This window comes from Nicotiana tabacum, chromosome 2 (assembly GCF_000715075.1).
Source record: "Nicotiana tabacum cultivar K326 chromosome 2, ASM71507v2, whole genome shotgun sequence".
Taxonomy (NCBI): domain Eukaryota; kingdom Viridiplantae; phylum Streptophyta; class Magnoliopsida; order Solanales; family Solanaceae; genus Nicotiana; species Nicotiana tabacum.
In genome coordinates this window covers 117,396,436-117,414,318 of record NC_134081.1, presented here as the reverse complement: position 1 = coordinate 117,414,318, position 17,883 = coordinate 117,396,436, and the positions used below count along the sequence as shown (strand labels likewise).

The 17,883-nt window shown below is 36.1% G+C and overlaps 2 protein-coding genes across 2 annotated transcripts; both read right to left on the bottom strand.

The window, feature by feature from the left end:
- Positions 1-512: 512 nt before the first annotated feature.
- LOC107769815 (OBERON-like protein) lies at positions 513-6,079 on the bottom strand. Its single transcript, XM_075238106.1, has 3 exons — positions 5,941-6,079; positions 4,229-5,313; positions 513-1,322 (listed from the first exon to the last, which is right to left on the bottom strand). Exons 2-3 carry the CDS (start codon positions 5,277-5,279, stop codon positions 760-762), a joined length of 1,614 nt encoding a protein of 537 aa, XP_075094207.1. The 5' UTR covers positions 5,280-5,313; positions 5,941-6,079; the 3' UTR covers positions 513-759.
- Positions 6,080-8,754: 2,675 nt separating this feature from the next.
- On the bottom strand, positions 8,755-14,408 carry LOC107769814 (heat shock protein 90-6, mitochondrial). The gene is made up of 20 exons (XM_016589071.2): positions 14,126-14,408; positions 13,875-14,048; positions 13,715-13,788; positions 13,116-13,241; positions 12,930-13,023; positions 12,757-12,840; positions 12,486-12,629; positions 12,266-12,379; positions 12,020-12,079; positions 11,851-11,925; positions 11,659-11,763; positions 11,320-11,460; positions 11,141-11,233; positions 10,960-11,037; positions 10,514-10,768; positions 10,324-10,426; positions 10,049-10,223; positions 9,858-9,963; positions 9,681-9,770; positions 8,755-9,097 (listed from the first exon to the last, which is right to left on the bottom strand). Exons 1-20 carry the CDS (start codon positions 14,234-14,236, stop codon positions 8,924-8,926), a joined length of 2,376 nt encoding a protein of 791 aa, XP_016444557.1. The 5' UTR covers positions 14,237-14,408; the 3' UTR covers positions 8,755-8,923.
- Between the last annotated feature and the right edge of the window lie 3,475 nt (positions 14,409-17,883).

Sequence of the window (17,883 nt, the reverse complement as noted above, 5' to 3'; positions counted from 1 at the left end):
TTTGTTTAGAGCGTTATACATTAAAATGCAAACACGGGTATAGCGCGCTATACCTTAACGGACAAAACTGACGTTAAAGTATAGCGCCCTTTAAAAGGGCGTTATATATAGAAAGGTTACCAATTTTCTTTTTCACCTATTTCGGTCTCTTGTGTCCAAAAGAATCACACTTTGGTTCTGGACTCTAAGAGCAGAGAGGTCAAACTCGTGACACTGTAATTCAAATTTTGAATTATGGTCCTTTTGACCAGTTACCTGTCGCATTGGACATCTGTGCTTGAATATACCAACTCAAGTAAGTTCTATTGAAATCTTGGAAATGAAAAACATGATTTTGTTGTGGCAACTTTGCTGCAACAGAATGAAGAAAAAAATGTACAGTTTTATTTAGTTAGAAAACCTCCATATTGATCCATACTAGTAATTTAGTGTTTCATTCAATCTTGAGTTGATATTGTATTCTTTCTGGCAACAGCCAGTTGATCAATTATATAGTGGTATCTTTTAGTCGATTTCACAAATTAACTCCATCAATAAAAGCAAACCAATCAATTATACAAGGTTTTAGCTAGGGCATTCGTCCTGCCAACGTCTTATTTAAAGAGTTTAAGTTAAAATGACACAGGAATTTAATTTACAGTTTGCTCTGCAACACTATATTAAGTTACTGCAAGAAAAGCACACAAAACATGAATAATGATCAGGTCACTTACAAAGATGTTCATTAGGCTGGTCGTCTGGATTTACTGGGAGGCGGAGCTACACGCTCTTTAGGATCTCATGTATTTTAGTGTAAAGTGCTTGCGGAGGATCGCCCATGTCATTGCTTTGTGATGAACGAGAACCTTGATCTTGAAGTTTAATCTTCTCGAAAAGGAATTGCCTCTCAGCTTCAGCCTCACTAAGACGTTGTTTAAGGTAACTGCTAGCATAGTCTTCTTCTGATTTCGCTGATTTTGCAAGAGCAATCCTCTGTAATCTGTCAGCTTCTCGTCTTGCTTCATCGGCCTTAAGCTGGAACATATCTGCTTCTGCTTCTTTAAGCCTAACAACGCTCTCTAATTCGTCTATCTGTTGCCTTTTTCGCTGCCTCTCCAGCTTCAGTTCTGCAACTTCCTTAGCTTTTTCCTCCAGTTCATGATCACATGTCTCGAGAGCTTGGCGAGCTCTCTTTAGCATCCTCATTTTTTCGTCGGCTACTATTTCCATTTTCTGCACTGCTTCTTGTACCACTTCAGCAATTCGACTGCATGCCTCCTGTGGTGGCATCATCCTTCCATTAATTCCAGCCTCACTGCTCTTTGGGGAGTCCATCTCAAGCTCTTCATCAAAATGAGTACATAAATCGGTGATATTAAGAATAGTACTTCCAAGAAACTAACAAAGAGTTATGCCATGCATTTTAGGCCGTTGCTGTTTTCAACTTCTTAGGATCTAGGTGATAGCATGATGAGTAACTGAGAGAAGGAAAAAGATGAAAGGCGGATGTTCATCCCAAGAAGAATGAATTTTGTCCTATCAGATAAACCTTCTATTCGTGCCCTTGTGTGCAGCATTTCCACATTGTGAATTGTTTACATGCATGTATCAATATTTGGTCATCTTTTCCCTGTTTGCACCAAAACTTGGCAGGAAAATATATGACGGAAAATGATGGAATTCCCCAATTAATTCTATCTTTTGTTCCTTCAAAATAAGGACCAATCTGTACATATACAGCCTTAGAAAATGGGATGCATGTGGATCATAAAGGGAAGGTGAAGATAGTGTCAGAAGATCACAGAATTAGACTCAGAAGGAGAACCAAGCTATGTTGCTCGGACTCTTCGAAAATTTCACCAGGTGTAAGAGCTAGTGTATTTTTGGAGGATCCGACACGGGTGCGGCAGCATTTTGGAAAGTCCAAGCAACATAGGAACCAATCACTCAAAGGGATTTCACAACCGAGGCAGAAAAAAGAAAGAAACAGACAGTAAAAGGAGGCAGGAGAAAGTTACTCTTACGAGATAGAACATGGAACCTTCAAACTGTTAAGGAAGCTATTGATGGTGATACATGCATCTCTACTAGTGCAAATGTAATTTTCAGGCATTTCTACTAGTGACAGGCATTTCTACTAGTGCAAATGTAAGAGTGACTAGATAGTTGCTCAATTTGCTTGATGTTCTTTCCGATTTCGTTTTCACCAGTTAACTAATAGAAGGTTCTGGAACTTGGATAATCCAAATTTATTTCCATGTAAAAAAAGGTAGCCCGGTACACTAAGCTCCCGCTATGCGCGGGGTCCGGGAAGGGCCAGACCACAAGGGTCTATTGTAAAAGATTTTGAATTCCTGGTTCTAACTTCTAACCTTAAAACCTTTACCTTGGGCTTCTCTTATTTGTAAACCAATGGTGTGTTTGGTACGAAGAAAATGTTTTTCAATTTTCCCATGTTTGGTTGGCTTATGTTTTGGAAAACATTTTCCTTCAACTATCAAGAGAAGGGAAAACATTTTCCAAAACTCTTCCTTCCCCACCCTATTCCCCATCCCCACCCTACCCCACCCACCCCCACCACACCCATCCACCCTCCCCCAACCCTGCCCTACCCCCACCCTAAATAGAAATATTATTAAGAATACTTTCTTTTCATGTTGTAGATAGAGTACTTTCTTTTTCATTTCAACAAAATGAGTATTTTTTTCATGATATAAAAAAAGTATTTTGTTTCATTTCAACAAAAAAAGTACTTTCTTTTCATGATTTAGAAAAAGTATTTTCTTTCATTTCAACAAAATAATGTAGTAAAAAGTATCTTCTCTTATTTCAACAAAAAAGTACTTTCTTTTCATGATGTTGAAAAGTATTTTCTTTTATTTCGACAAAATGATGTAGTAAAAAATATCTTCTTTCATTTCAACAAAAAAGTACTTTCTTTTCATGATGTTGAAAAAGTATTTTCTTTCATTTCAACAAAATGATGTAGTAAAAAGTATTTTCTTTTATTTCAACAAAATGATATAGTAAAAAATATTTTCTTTCATTTCAACAAAATGAGTATTTTCCGTCAGGGGAGGTAGGGGGAGCACAGAAAATATGGGTATTTGGGGGAAGGGGGTAAGGAAAGTAGCATAAAAAATTATTTTTCTAAAAAATATTTTCTACTCTCTAAACAAACACTAGAAAATATTTTCCGGAAAAAGTTTTTCACTCACCAACCAAGCACGGGAAAATAAGTGATAAAACCACTCATTTTTTAGGAAAACATTTTCCTTCGTACCAAGCACACCCCAAAAGTTTCATCTGAGTTTAAGGCTCTCAAATGTTCTTTGGTTCTTCAGAAGCTAAAAAGGAATTACTTATTTGCTTACTATATAGGAAACCAGGAAAGATTCCTAACTCTCTTCTTACAGTGTTCCTTAGTTAATGAATATGGATGATGGTTTTATATTTGGTCATGTAGGAACTACTTATTTGCTTACTGGGTATGTTATAGACCAGACTTTTAAAGATTCGGGAGGAAGAAGGGAAAGCTTTGTGGCACATTGAGCTATAAAAGAAATACAAACATACTAGTAGAGAAAAAAGTAATTTTCCTGCATTTTTTTGGTCTAAGAAAAGTGGGGTCTTTGGCAGTCTAAACCTAATAATATGGGTTACAGATCGTAGTTGAAACACCTTGCTAGAATAGTCTTCAAAGTTTTTCAAGTTTCTTCCGTATTACAATTTCGCTACCAATTTAAGTTAGAAGAACCTGGTCCTCAACGATTGTACTGCTTCATGTCCCTTCTGTAAAAGTTAATTATCTATCTAAAGCAAAACAATAACTAAGAACTGGATAAAAAAGATGATGCGATCAACAAAGGAGGAGCATGAAAGGAATCCTTTATGTATCAATCATTTCTTCAATCTCTCTGTCAACACTCTGTCATGAGTTACTGTTACACATTTCATCCCATGGTACCTAGACTAAAGACGGAAAGTATTGGATACAGCTTCAGATCCAAGGCATATCAATCAAACAACTACGCCTCAACATTTAGATATAAAGCATTTAGCAGTTTTAAATGCTTTTGATGGATACTTATGGGATTAAAGATGTCCACCAAGCAGATGTAGGATATTTCTAACTTCTCATAAGAGAAGCAAATGATTAATTGTTAGGTTCACCATTGATAGATTCTACCTTTTTATGCATCATTTCTAGAAGGTGCAGTAGCAATAGAGAGCAAGATACAAGATTTACCTTGGAGAAAAGATAATATACTCCTGCAAGCAGTTGTCTCTGCGACTCCACCCTTTAGTTTTTCAATGAGCTCCTCAGACTTCCAAAAAAGCTGCCTCCCTCTTGTGTTCTCACTCAGTCGAAATATCTTACTTACAACAGTTAGTTCTCTTAGAAAAGATTCCTTGTCCCACATTGGAGCACAGTGTTGGAATACATCATTCACCCAGCCTAAAAGCTCAGAAGTGCGGTTGCATGCTCTACACCTGAACTGCATTTCAGCAGACCCCAGCCCATTCACAGGAGAAGCACCTGTTCCAACTTGTTTATCACGAATTGCACAATCCGTGTGAGTCCAATGAGCGCAGGAGTCGCAACCGATCCACCGACATGTATTCACTTCAAAATCAAACTTGTTACAGATAACACACATGCAAAGGCTGCAGAATCCCTTTCTATTGGTGCATATCTCACAAAGGCAATCTTCTGCAGGCAACTGACTTTGGCATGCTATATTCCGACATCTCTTGTATACGAAAACCTCAATCAGGGCAGTCTGAGAAAGATTCATACTTTGATGCAGGAAAAATTGAATTCCACTTTTAATAGCAACAACAATTTCCAGCTGAACCCGATGAGCTTTAATCAATGTCTCTGCGGTCAAATCCGACCTCCTCTGAACAAGCCTCTGCAAAACCATAAATTCGTCTCTTTGTTGAGAACTCCCGTTCCCCTCAAGCATCGCTCGAAGCCTACCCTTTAGCTCTTCTAAATACTCATTAGGGAGCAAATGCATTTGCTCAGATATTATATCCACTCGCTCTCTTGCTATATCAAGAAGAGAGATCCTATTTGCACTAGAACGCCCGCGAGTGACAGACTGCTCGTAATAACCATCCTCAGCTTTCTGATTCTCAAGCTTCAGTTGGGCGGCAGCATCAATAGCGGGCCAGGAACTAGCACTCTCAGCAGGCGATTCACGAATCTGATCAGAGTTCATTCTTGGCTCATGATTATCAGAAGATGCAAGAAACAAGGACGGTTGTAACCCGTTGGGATGTGGAGGCAGCATATTTGATGAAGGTTGATAACTTATATATCAGCACCTGAAAGAAAAACATGTGAAGTAAACATCAATGTAATGTCAATGGAAATAATGAAAAATGGATAAAGCTAATTTAATAACATCTCAAACTAAGCCTCTAAAAATCATTTTATGTCTTTGTAAACAAGCAGCTTGACACCTTTTACCTATGGAAATGTAATTTAAAACATTTTCAAATGGATCCAAACTAAAACTAAGAGCTGCCTATTTCCACTATATATTAAAGATTACAACTTTATGAAGATCGGATATCTTTCTCCAACCTAAAGTGTGAGAAATCAATAATTAATTTTCACCAAACTCTAAGCATTACAAACAATTAATTCATGAGATAAAATCCAAATAATTAAACCAGACAAGTATTTGTATTAACTATCATTTCATTTTTTTGTAACAAAAATGAATTTCAAGAACATCAAGATGGTTATGGGACATCCTCAAATTCTCAGAATACTTGCAAAAGAAACAACAAATAAAAATAAAAATTGGAAATCAGCTGAAACCAATTTGAATACACTAAAGAAATTAAAGTAACATAAGTTGGGTCAACCAAAAAAATGCGGACAAACAGAATATTTATGGTTTCAGGAAAAGCTTAAATGAAAAATGGAAAGAGTTTTTCACTTACTAATTCAGACACATTTCTGTAGAGGAAAGACTTGTGGATGAATTTGAGACTTCAACTACAGATTTTTGAAATAAAAAGATTCAGCCTTTATCTTTATGCATTTCGCTGGCAAAAAGAATAAGAAAAGTCAACTGCAGACGATGACCAAGAACCGGATCTGACACCGTTTTAGCCGGTTTTTAAGCCACTAAACCGGTTTTTTCTCCATTTCCTTTTGTTTTTATTGTCTAGAGTAAAGGTCCAATTTGTGTCTCTATAATATTCTAAATTGGTCTTGCACTTCTCATTTTTATTAACAGAGTTCCGGTCAGAAATGAGTGAACTCCACATACAAAATAGTTAAGGGTGGTTTGGTAAATGAAATAAGGATAATAGCTAATCGCAAGATAGATTTTTTACTAAATTGGTGGGATTAACTATCTCTCGTGGGATATCCCAGAATATCCCACCATTGTATCAAACGACTCTTAAGAGTAAAAACGTTCAAATTTACTTCTCCTATATTAACTACTATGGTTAATGAGTGTGAGGATATTAAATTCAAAATATAATTGAGAACAAAATTGCTCAATTTAAATTAGGGCATGAGCAAATTTGACCTTTTTACCTATCGTCTATTAGTATTATTATTGTTTATTTATTTATTGGTCAAGCCCTGTTGGAGTGAAAGACTAAGAGGATTGCAGAATCAGCGTTTGTTTCCATATCAAGTGGGGGAAAACAAAGATTTTAGACCAAATACCAATAGAGATATGGGGTATTAGGACAGTACAAATAACTACAAATGCAAAAGTAATTAATCATTTGAAGAAGAAAAATTTAAGGACAAAAAAGCACAGTAGAAGAATTAGAACTACTTCAACTCTTGGTTCTGGTTACATTTCTGAATGTATATTTGTTTCTGAGCAGAACAGATGTCTTTTTGTGTACACCACTTAGTGTCATTTGAATTCAATGAAGGGAATTGAGGAAAATGCTTAATGTAAAATCTAGGAGTAAATGGCCTCATAGGTTATTAATTTCGGATAAGGGTCTGATTTGCCACTCTACTATCATAAATAGGCCTTATTTACCCTCTGTTTAATTTTTCTATCAAAAATATCCTTACCGTTATACATTAGGTTCATATTTACCCCTTAAACGTTTAAAAGAGTTACATTTGCCCTTCGTTATATTTTAAGATCATATTTACCCCCTCTACTCTTCAAAAAAGGGTTACATTTGCCTTTCGTTATACTTTGTTGACATATTTATCCTTACAATTATGCCCTACATATACCCTCATCCGGTAGATCGCCATGTCCCACCTTTGTTTTCCTACATGTCGCCTATGCGGATTTCTTTTTCTTCCAATTTAAATATGGTCACCTATTTAAGATAATTTAGCCCGCCCACCCAATTTAAATAAGACTTCATTAGCTCTATTGTTGTGCAACTTCTTGTAATTTACTTTGGTTACTGCAATAATTGTGAGTTGTATTAGATTAGTGATTTTGAGTTCAAAGTTATTGTTTGTCAATATGTTGCCGCTGCTATAACTATTGTATTTCGCACAATCTTCATAAATGTCCTATCAGGAAATTGCTTTTCATGAATCAATCATGGTCAATTGACCCAGTTTAGACTTTACACAGTTGTATCTCTACAAACACTTCAAAACATCATTGAGTGATTCATGTCTCCTAACTCATAAGTATTAAAGGGAAACAAACTAACATAGACAAAGGTGAAATAATTAAATAAATCAATTAGAGATAACACTATAGTTTCGTTCACTCACTGTCCAAAATTTTCTCGCTCTCCGAAAAACATGGAGCTGACCCGGAGAAGAGAGATGGACGAGTGAGGGTGGGGGTGGGGGGGGGGGATTGGGAATTATGATTTCCATTTATTTTAGTTAGTGTTTCTTATTTAAATTGGGTGGGCGGGGTTAAATTATCTTAAATAGGTGACCATATTTAAATTGGAAGAAAAATAAATCCACATAGGCGCCATATAGGAAAACAAAGGTGGGACATGGCGATCTAACGGGTGAGGGAAAAATATGATCCTAAAGTATAATTGTAAGGATAAATATGTCAAGAAAGTATAACGAAGGGCAAATGTAACCTTTTTTGAAGAGTAGAGGGGTAAATATGATCCTAAAGTATAACGAAAGGCAAATATAACCCTTTTTAACGTTGAAAGGGTAAATATGAACCTAATGTATAACGGTAAGGATATTTTTGATAGAAAAATTAAACGGATGGTAAATAAGGCCTATTTATAATAGCAGAGGGGCAAATTAGACCCTTATCAGCTTTTTGTATATTAACATATAATACACATATAACATACATATTTTAAGCATACAACTCCTTGCTTGCAGAGGATTAGAATAAGTCCAAAAGACATGTAATCAGTTTGAAGACCAATTTTGCTCACTCGTTCCATATAATCCAAGCTTGACTAGAAAAGTGTCTTTCACACATTATTTAGAAAAACTAATTGAGATATCTAAATATGAATATATACCTTCGACCAAGTGTTCAATATCAGTAATATCTCAATCCAAATTGGGCATAGGAAAGAAGATTAATATAAAATAAGATAGAGTTTGCTGCTCTTACAGGTCTCATATATCAGATTGCTTTTCAGAAAATTAAAAAGGAATTGAGTTTTCACCAAGACCTCCAGAAATACTTTAATTAGTCTGCACAAAACACAGTTCGAATGCCAAGTAATATTATCGAATTGGTAATCTTTTCTTGACGTAACAACTAATAAGACGAGTCAAAAACCAAATAGCATAAGATCAGAGCTAGAACTGGGAAGTTATTCGTAAACAAGATTATTGTTCTATTTTAAATTTTCAATTTAACTGCACAATAATGCTTATCAAGTCTTCTACTTCCGACGATTGATCTGCTCACCAATAGGGTACCAATATTATCTCTAACGAGCCTCAACTATTATATTACAAACTAATGGAAAGTTACATATTTTATTTCTGTCCACCAGCTTCAGCAGGCTCAACCACCTCAGCTTCGACTGTTTCTGGGATGTACGACTGCTGGTTTACTTGCTGCTGATACCCACCGACAGTTCCATATTTGCCAGCAAGAGCCATGTTCATCATCTCATATATCTTCCCTCCAAGTTGTGCCGGATTCTCAGGCTGCAACAATTGATGCAACATGCAAGAGATAAGAATCAAGGTCACTGCGCCTATGCAGCCAATATTTGTCATATAGTTCTATTTCCTCTGATATAATTGAATCTTTGTCCATATTATCATCACCTATTAGTTTCCCTTTTGTCCCTCAAAAAGAAAAACAACCGATGAACTCATCATCCCATACCAGTTTAAACCCCACATTAAAAAAGAATATCTATGAAATGGTGTATCTCATGAGAAATGAACCTTCTCTAGCATACCGCTGGTTAAAATCACCCTACCACTTACCAACTCTTCCACCTACTATACTCTTTTTCTTTCTAAATCTTACATGAGGTTCAAAAGTATTTCTAATATGTTATGGTACATCTTCAAGTTAATAAACTACATTCTTGGACCTCCTATAGTTATCTAAGCAAATATCAAGCACTACTGGCATAATTAAGAAGGGTCACTTGTGCCCAAAGTAATCCTAAAAATATAACCAAGTATGAATACTATATGCTAGCTTCACTGAGGTTAATTGTCTCAGGGACCAAATCCAGTTACCCGAATAAATAGGAATAAAGATATGAAGACTCACAGTGAAACCACTAGAAACCAATGCAGCATCATACAAAAGATCAATGGCCCTCAAGGCTTCTTCATCATCTGGAGTACTCCTGTAGGCTTCCTGCAGTATTAGACAAACAAGGATGTTAGTAAACACACAAGATTATATTACATAAGAAGGTGTAATCATTGGACAAAATCAGCTTACATTTAAGGTTCTAATGATCGGGTGTTCGGGATTGATCTCAAAGACTCTTCTGCTCCTCATGAAATCCAGGTTGGAGGTATCACCAACAGTTTGGGCCTTCATCAGCCTGCAAGAAAATCCAGGTATTTCATAAATGGCTACAGCTTGAAGCTCAAAACTGAACCATCTGCATCAGAAAAAATTCACTTCACCTCTCCATATTGGCTGACCAACCAAACTTTCCTGATACAAGAACACAAGGAGAACTGCTCAAACGATTTGAGATCTGCACGCTAGCAACCTTGTCTCCTAGCCGTTTCTTTATCCAATCGCAAGTTTGCCCAAACTCCTGTTTTATCTCCTTTTCCTTGTCTTCATTCTTATCACCTAGAACAATGGATAGCCAGCTTATTAGTATTGCAAAATATGTGGATCGGCTAAAAGGGAGAGGATATTATATAAAGGATAAACATCTCAAATCACTAACCCAAATCTAGGTCCTCTTTGCTAATGTCAACAAAGTTTTTCTCCTTGTATGATTTGAGATTTTGGATAGCAACCTCGTCAATAGGATCAACTAAGAACAGCACCTGGAAAAGGAATTAGACAATATCAGTGAAGCAAGCAAGAAGACAGCAGACAAGAAACCAACTAGAGTTAGTTCAAACAACTCATACTTCAAGATCCTTCTCAAGAAGTTTTTCCAGGAAAGGAGTGTTCTTTGCACTGGTTACACTATCAGAAGCAATATAGTAAATGTCCTTCTGGTCTGGTTTCATATTCTCAACATATTCATCCAAGCTGATCGTAAATTCATCACTTTGAGAAGAGAAAAATCGTAAAAGTGGAGCAAGACGCTTGTGGTTTTCACGATCTTCGATGCATCCCAACTTTAGGTGCTTTCCATAGTTCTCCCAAAACTTATCATAGTCCTGCATATAAAGAATAGCAGATGCCCAATGACATTCAGAAGAACTGGCCAGCTAATGCAAAAAACTGAAGATAACAAAAACTTTCAAAAAAAAAAAAAGACAAACATTTTCACTGTATAAAAAATTGTTTCACAACAAATGTATAAGACTAATGCCATGGACACAAAGGCTTGAGAAGCAAATATACATACATCTTTGTTTTCGCTGAGGGAAATGCCCTGAATCATTTCAAATGCTTTCCGCACCAACCGCTTCCTCATGATGCGAACCTAACAGTCAACAAGACACAGTTCGTAAAATCAAGAGCTTAACAGCATGCAATTAAAAAATGCACCACCACTTGAACGTAAAGAGTATGCCTGAAGAACTTACAATGCGACTTTCTTGAAGAATCTCTCGTGATACATTAAGTGGAAGATCATTTGAGTCGACAATACCTTTGATAAAACTCAGGTAGCGTGGGAACTATACCAGACAAAAGGCATATCAATAAGCTCCTATGTTATAGCAATGAACTTCTCTCATAGAAAAAATAAAGCTTTCTCTCTTACCAGTTCACCGTCAAAGTCGTCAGATATGAACACGCGCTTTACGTAAAGCCTTATATTCTTCGTCTTGGGATTGACTATGTCATCCTTACCCATTGGAGATACAGATGGCACATAAAGTATAGAACGGAACTCCACTTCTCCCTGTCACAGCAAAAGCGAGGTAAAAATGACGTAACAGGCGGAAAACGAGAAAAGAAAAGAACCAGAATAACAAAATTGAAACTTAAACCTCCAAGATTACCATTAAAATAGAGGATATCATACTAGAATTATAATAATAGGATGAAGTAGTAGAATATGTTACTTAAAAGAATTTTGCATCAAAGAAGTCTTTAGTACCTCAGTTGTAAAATGTGAAGAAGCAAGAGGCTCCAAATATTCATTAAAAGTCTTCTTGTAGAACTCATTGTACTCCTCTTTACTTACTTCCTTAGGACTTCGAAGCTGGAAAAGGAAAGACAGTAACTCATTATATCAGTAAGAACAAACTTTTGAAGGACAGCAGCAGGAGATAGTAATCTGAAGACTAACCCATATTGGTTGAGTCTCATTGGTAAGCTCCCAGTCCCAATATTTCTCCACAATTTTTTTGGTCTTCTTCTTTTTCTGTTGCAGAGAGTTGGAAATTTCATCAGAAATGGAAAAAGACAACAGCAGAATCAACAAAGCTACCCCCAGAATAGGTACTACTCCTAGCTACCTCAGCTGTCGCATCTTCTCCATCGTTCTTGGCTTCTGCCGGATCCTTATCAACTTCAACCTGTAAAGAGACAATATCACGGAACCACAAGGCGATAAGGAGTTATATCCAGCTTACATAACGTGGAACGTCAAAAATGTAAGACCCCAAGCATGTTTTGTGGCTGTAGATAGAAAAAAAGTGAAGATTTATCTGCAAAAGTAATGCCTCACGAGTATACGGAAAAGCTTAAGGGTACGCACACACCTCTTTTGTATATCCCTTCTCTTGCCAAGTGTAAATAGGGAATGAAACAAACTGCGAGTAGTTTTTCACAAGCTTTTCAATTCTTTCCGGATGCGCAAATCCTTTGTCGTCCCTCTGCACATATACAGCAGAACATGGAGAAAACAACAGTAAGGTCCTCCTCGGGAACTAAGATAACTAGGATCAGAAGCCTGCCTTTGCAACAAATTGATTTACCAACCTTAAGATATAGTGTGAGACGGGTTCCCCTAGGAAGGAGTTTTGCAGGATCAGTCTCCTCTCTAATGGTATAGGTGCTAGAATTGGCCTCTCCAACCCAGACATATTGCTTGTCAGATTTTGGGCTTTTTGTCGAGACTTCAACCTTTCATTAGCAAATTATAAGAGTTAAAATTAAAATTATAAGAGAAATACAAATGTATCAAGGTTAATTTTTATTATCAAGAAGTGGAGGGGAAGTCTAATGTAGAACCCCTAGACAAAAAACATACTTGTTCAGAAACAAGGAAAGCTGAGTAGAATCCCACGCCGAATTGACCAATTAAATTGCTGTCAGCACCAGCATCCTTGCTGTCCTGTTATGTGGTAAAAACACATGTACAAAAATTATTAGGTTATATGAAGCAAACACAGAGAATAGAGTAATTATATCACAGGAATTCACCTTCAGGGCTTTCAGGAACTTTGCGGTTCCACTTTGTGCAATAGTACCAAGGCAGTCAACAAGTTCTTGGCGAGTCATACCAATTCCTGAGTCCCTGCATAGACCAAATACCTTGACAGCCTCAACAATCATGATGGGCAGACAAGACGAAAAAGACAAAAATGGTTAATAGGTTGTGATGCTCACGTTATGGTAATAACACCATTATCTTTATCGGTCTGAATGCGAATATCAAGATCAACTCCATCCTTCAAAATCTCAGGCTGAGTAACACCAAGAAACCTCAACTTATCCAAGGCGTCACTTGCATTGCTGTGTCATCAAATTGGAAAAATGTAAGTAGCAAATACAGATAGTTTAATTCATTGTAGTTTAGTGACTTCAGTCTAATACAAACATAGGGTCTCCAGAATTGACATAATATCAACCAACGGAGAGTGTTGGCAGATAATTGGTAGCATTTAAATGTACTAAGCCAGATATAATTCACCTTCTGCAGAAAAATCCACCGAAGTCATCACAATCAAATGAAATCATTCACATTACTTTTTGGTCCCTTAGTTACTGCTACCAAGTAGCTGAATCTCAAGTCATCATAGTAAAAATCTAATCTTCACATTGTTTCAGGAAAAAAAAAAATCACAACACAACAATACTGTTATAAGAACTGCAGGGCATACCAAAACACTGTTATAAAACACTGGTTTATGCGAAGGTCATTGATGGAATAAACAAAAAATTGCAGAGCATACGAACATTAAAAAAGAAAGTTAGCTAATAATTACCTGATAAGCTCCCTCAGAAAAACCTCCTTATTGCTGTACAAACTGTTAACAATGAGGTCCATAAGGCGACTAACCTGCCACATAAACAAAACAAATATTTCAAAATTTCAAAGATTCAGTACAATTTTCAGCTTCCAACTCTTTGATGGTGGATTTTTACCTCTGCTTGGTACTCAAACTTCTCCGATGGAGAATCAGATGCAGCAGCTGTTGACTCATACCGACAACCCAAAAACGGCTCATTTGTTGATTTAAATGGCTTAATGGATCCATTAACATTACATCTACCTGAAGTTAATGATGAATACCATCTACCTTTACTATCACCATCCGCCTGTTCACCAAATTACAATAAATTGATGAGTTAATCACAATAAATATGATATAGAGTGATTAGGTATAAGTTAATACCGAATCGTAAAAGAAGTGGGAAGAAGAAATTGGAGCAGCAACATCACGATAGCGTGCAGCAGTTGTGCTGCGAAGGATTGCAGTGACAGAACGTTTCGAAAGCCTGTGCATTTCGTCTCACCAAATGCGACAGAGCGAGAAAACGGAGGAGGAGAACAGAGAGGAGGAGATGACTGAAAGCGATTGTTTAAGGAGTAGGGTTTTAGAGAGGGGTTTAAAGAAGCTTCTGGAGATTATTAAGGGAAACGTATCGGATTCAATTAAGAGTAAACTCAGTGAGGGTAATTTGGTCATTTTGTTCTTCCTTCGGGGATGTTGGGATAATCAATAATGGGCTCATGGCTTTCTTAGATTAGCAGGATTTGCACCAGGTAGCCGATTTTAAGGGCTGAATTACACAAATAGCCGTCTTGAATTTTTATCCCCACTTGTCTCCCCGACAGAACTTTAAGTTTAGCAAGTGTTGTCAATCGCTTTCCCTATGGACACACTTGTAACTTTTGACTTTAAAGTTTTTTCCATGAGTCCAACGGGAGTCAAAAGTTAAAGACCACCCCTAAAAATATTATATTTCTGCTATTTTTGGATTTTAAGGGTGTTATTTAAAATTTATTTAAGTATTTATATTTTAGCCGCATTGGCAAACTTCAGTCATATTGTTTTGTTCTTTCATTTTCGCAATTGAAGATTTTCTTCAGCATAAACTTTATGAGTTAGTGATTTCAACCATACGGCATCATAATTCTAGGAGATTGAAGCATGTTTGATTTGCCACATATGTTGATTTCATTTATCTGTGTTTTTGTATTTCAATGATGATTTGTACGTTCTGTTTACTCATAAAATATGCTATGTAAGGCCCCGTAAAATTTTACCTAGAACCCGCAGTTTTGTGGTGCTGAGGCAAGGTTAACGTGTTCGAAGGTAGTAGATAATCTTCGTGGCTCGCAAGCTTGACGTGATACGAACCTTTTGGGTTGTGCAATGGTGTTGGGGAGCTGGAAGAATGATTTTTGCAGAACATGGCATTTTTGCGGTCCATTATATGAATGCATAACTAATCCGCGGGGCGCAGATTAGCCGCAAAGTGCAACAGGAACAAAGTCAATTTTGGAGGTTGTTTTGCGGCCAACTATGCGACCGCATAATCATTTCGTAGGTCGCACATAAGTCGCAAATTCAGCATGAAAATATTGCAGGGAGACTTTTGCGGTGCATTATGCGACCGCATACCTGTCGCAGACCTGACCCGATCAACCCAATTTTAAGGGATGAATTCGCGTCCCTTATGCGGACCGTATACCTGTTTTGCGGTCTACTCTGCGACCGTAGAGTGGTCGCAGAGTTGAGTTCAGAGAGTCCATTTTCTATTCTACAACCCGACCCTATTTTGATTAAAAGTCATTGGGGCTCGTTTTGAAGGAAAATACCTGATGTTTTAGAGAGAAAGGAGTATCTTAGAGAAAGAAGGAGAAGATCTAGCAATTCTACTCATCCATTCTTTCCCAATCTTCAAGAATCATGAAAGTCACTCACTGGGCCATCAAGTATCCGGGTAAGTCTTTCTCCTAAGCTTTCATACAAGATGTTATGGGTCTAAGTAAGTTGTGGAGCTGGAGATAGGCCATGTATGTACCAATAGAAGGTATTATGTGGGGTTGTTGAACTATTTCGGATAGTTTCTTGTTGAAATTGGTTGAGGGAGGAATGGATTACCATTGCAGAGCCTTGCATTCGATTTTGCATAGTAGGTGTTTGACGAAATTCCCAAGAGACTTGTATCATGGGAATCCTTCTAATTAGTATTTGTTTTTCACTATCCTCCCATATATTGAAATTGCTAGAAGTATTTGGACGTTGTAATCCTCTAAGGAAAGCCCAAGCAAGGTATGTTGGCTAAACTTCCTTTCTAGAATCGAAATCCATGAGTTGTTCGTAAGTTCTAAATATGGTTTGTTCAAACTTTCATTCCAACTGTTCCAAATTCATTCCGAAATTAATTTTTCCTAAATTTTTATGTACTCGAATCTTGTTCGAATTGATCTTATCCTATTATGCTTCCTCTTAGAGGAAAAATGTCCAAACATGGTTGTTACAACTAATGCATATTAATTGAATCCATGTTTCAATCGTAAATCACCATGCTCTCCTTTGCAAGCATTTCTAATGTGTTTGAGTTCTTACGTACTCATGAGTTGAAACTATGTATTGTCCTTTGGGAAACGTATTTCAAGAATAAATGGTGTATTACTCGTTCATGATTTTAACTTGTGCTTCGATTGCCAGTCATTTTGCTCCATTCTTTGGAAGGAAATTGTAATAACCTAGGAAAATAATATTATTTTATATTTATTAATTATAAAATTAGAAAATTAATTTAGTTTATATATATTGGGTTAAACACTAAGCTAGTGGAAGAGAACTTATTGTAATACATAAAATAGTGTACCAAATAAGTGGCTAGTGGCTAATTTCTTAAACTTTCATATAAAAAAAAAAGTTTAAAAAACAAGGGACTTTTTCGTTCCTATACACTATTTGAAATCTTATTACGAAAAAGGTCCAAGTTTTTATATTTACCCGACCTAAACACGTTTTAGCTACAAAATATATACAATCCACCTTAAAAGGCTCCCAATCCATTATTAGTGCCTTCAATCAAGGGATTTAGTTATACCATTTTCCTTTTTTCTCTCCTCTCTCCCCTCTTCTCTCCAGATTCTGTTTGCTATACCCTTGATATCTAAGGTCCTTTCTTCTCTTTGAATTTTCGATGTAAATTACTTCCTCTGAGTTTTTCTTACGTTTTCTTCATGCTTGACTATATCCATTGTATTATCAACAGAGCTTTTCCACGTGGTAATTCAACTTCATCTGATGGGACAACGATATGAGAACTTTTTTGTATGCCGCCAAATATCTTGGGGAAGGCACAATTCTCAGCAGAAGATAATTTTCGAAGCAAATAAGGCTCAAGTAATATTAACTACATTAAAGGTTCTAGAAACTGAAATGAATCGATCTAGCAACTAGGTAGCAGAAGAACATACTTAAAAAGATAATACATGACATTTGAAGTTCTCTAACTAACTAGAACAAGTACGGGTTCCATTAGCCACAACAATCTAAAAGGCATAGAGGCAACTATCAGTTCTTCAAATGACTTGGTTCAAATGGTGTGCTTAAATACAACTACAATATCATACAACTTAAATATAATTTTTATACAAAATTTATAAAATATGTCTTTTGTATATTTTGTATTTGATTTATACATAATAATTATATATTATACAACTTATCTACAACTTCCATACATTATTTCTACCCATTTAAATACAACTACAATATCATACAACTTAAATATAATTTTTATACAAATTTTATACAATATGTCTTTTGTATATTTTGTATTTGATTTATACATAGTAAAAACAAATTTCATACAACTAATTATATATTATACAACTTATCTACAACTTTCATATATTATTTCTACTGAGTTATATATAACTACAATATTATACAATTTTTATACAATATGTCTTTGTATATATTTTGTATCTGATTTGTATATATTTTTGTCTTTGGTGTGTGCTTCTTCCTCTCTAAAATTTCAATCAAAACTTACTCTCTTAATACAATTTTGATACATATCGATAACTTTATGTAAAAAGATTGTATTGATAACTTAAATACAAATTTTATACAACGATTCATACATTATACAACTATTGTTCGACTTTCATACAACATTC

What these genes read in the sequence shown, in the direction of transcription:
- LOC107769815 (XM_075238106.1), bottom strand. Translation starts at nt 5,279, where the DNA reads ATGCTGCCTCCACATCCCAACGGGTTACAACCGTCCTTGTTTCTTGCA. An exon ending in TATATTATCTTTTCTCCAAG is followed by an intron (nt 1,323 to 4,228) that starts GTAAATCTTGTA and finishes ATTTTGATGAAG; the next exon opens with AGCTTGAGATGGACTCCCCA.
- LOC107769814 (XM_016589071.2), bottom strand. Translation starts at nt 14,236, where the DNA reads ATGCACAGGCTTTCGAAACGTTCTGTCACTGCAATCCTTCGCAGCACA. An exon ending in CAAAGAGGACCTAGATTTGG is followed by an intron (nt 10,224 to 10,323) that starts GTTAGTGATTTG and finishes CCATTGTTCTAG; the next exon opens with GTGATAAGAATGAAGACAAG. An exon ending in CGATCATTAGAACCTTAAAT is followed by an intron (nt 9,771 to 9,857) that starts GTAAGCTGATTT and finishes CTAATACTGCAG; the next exon opens with GAAGCCTACAGGAGTACTCC.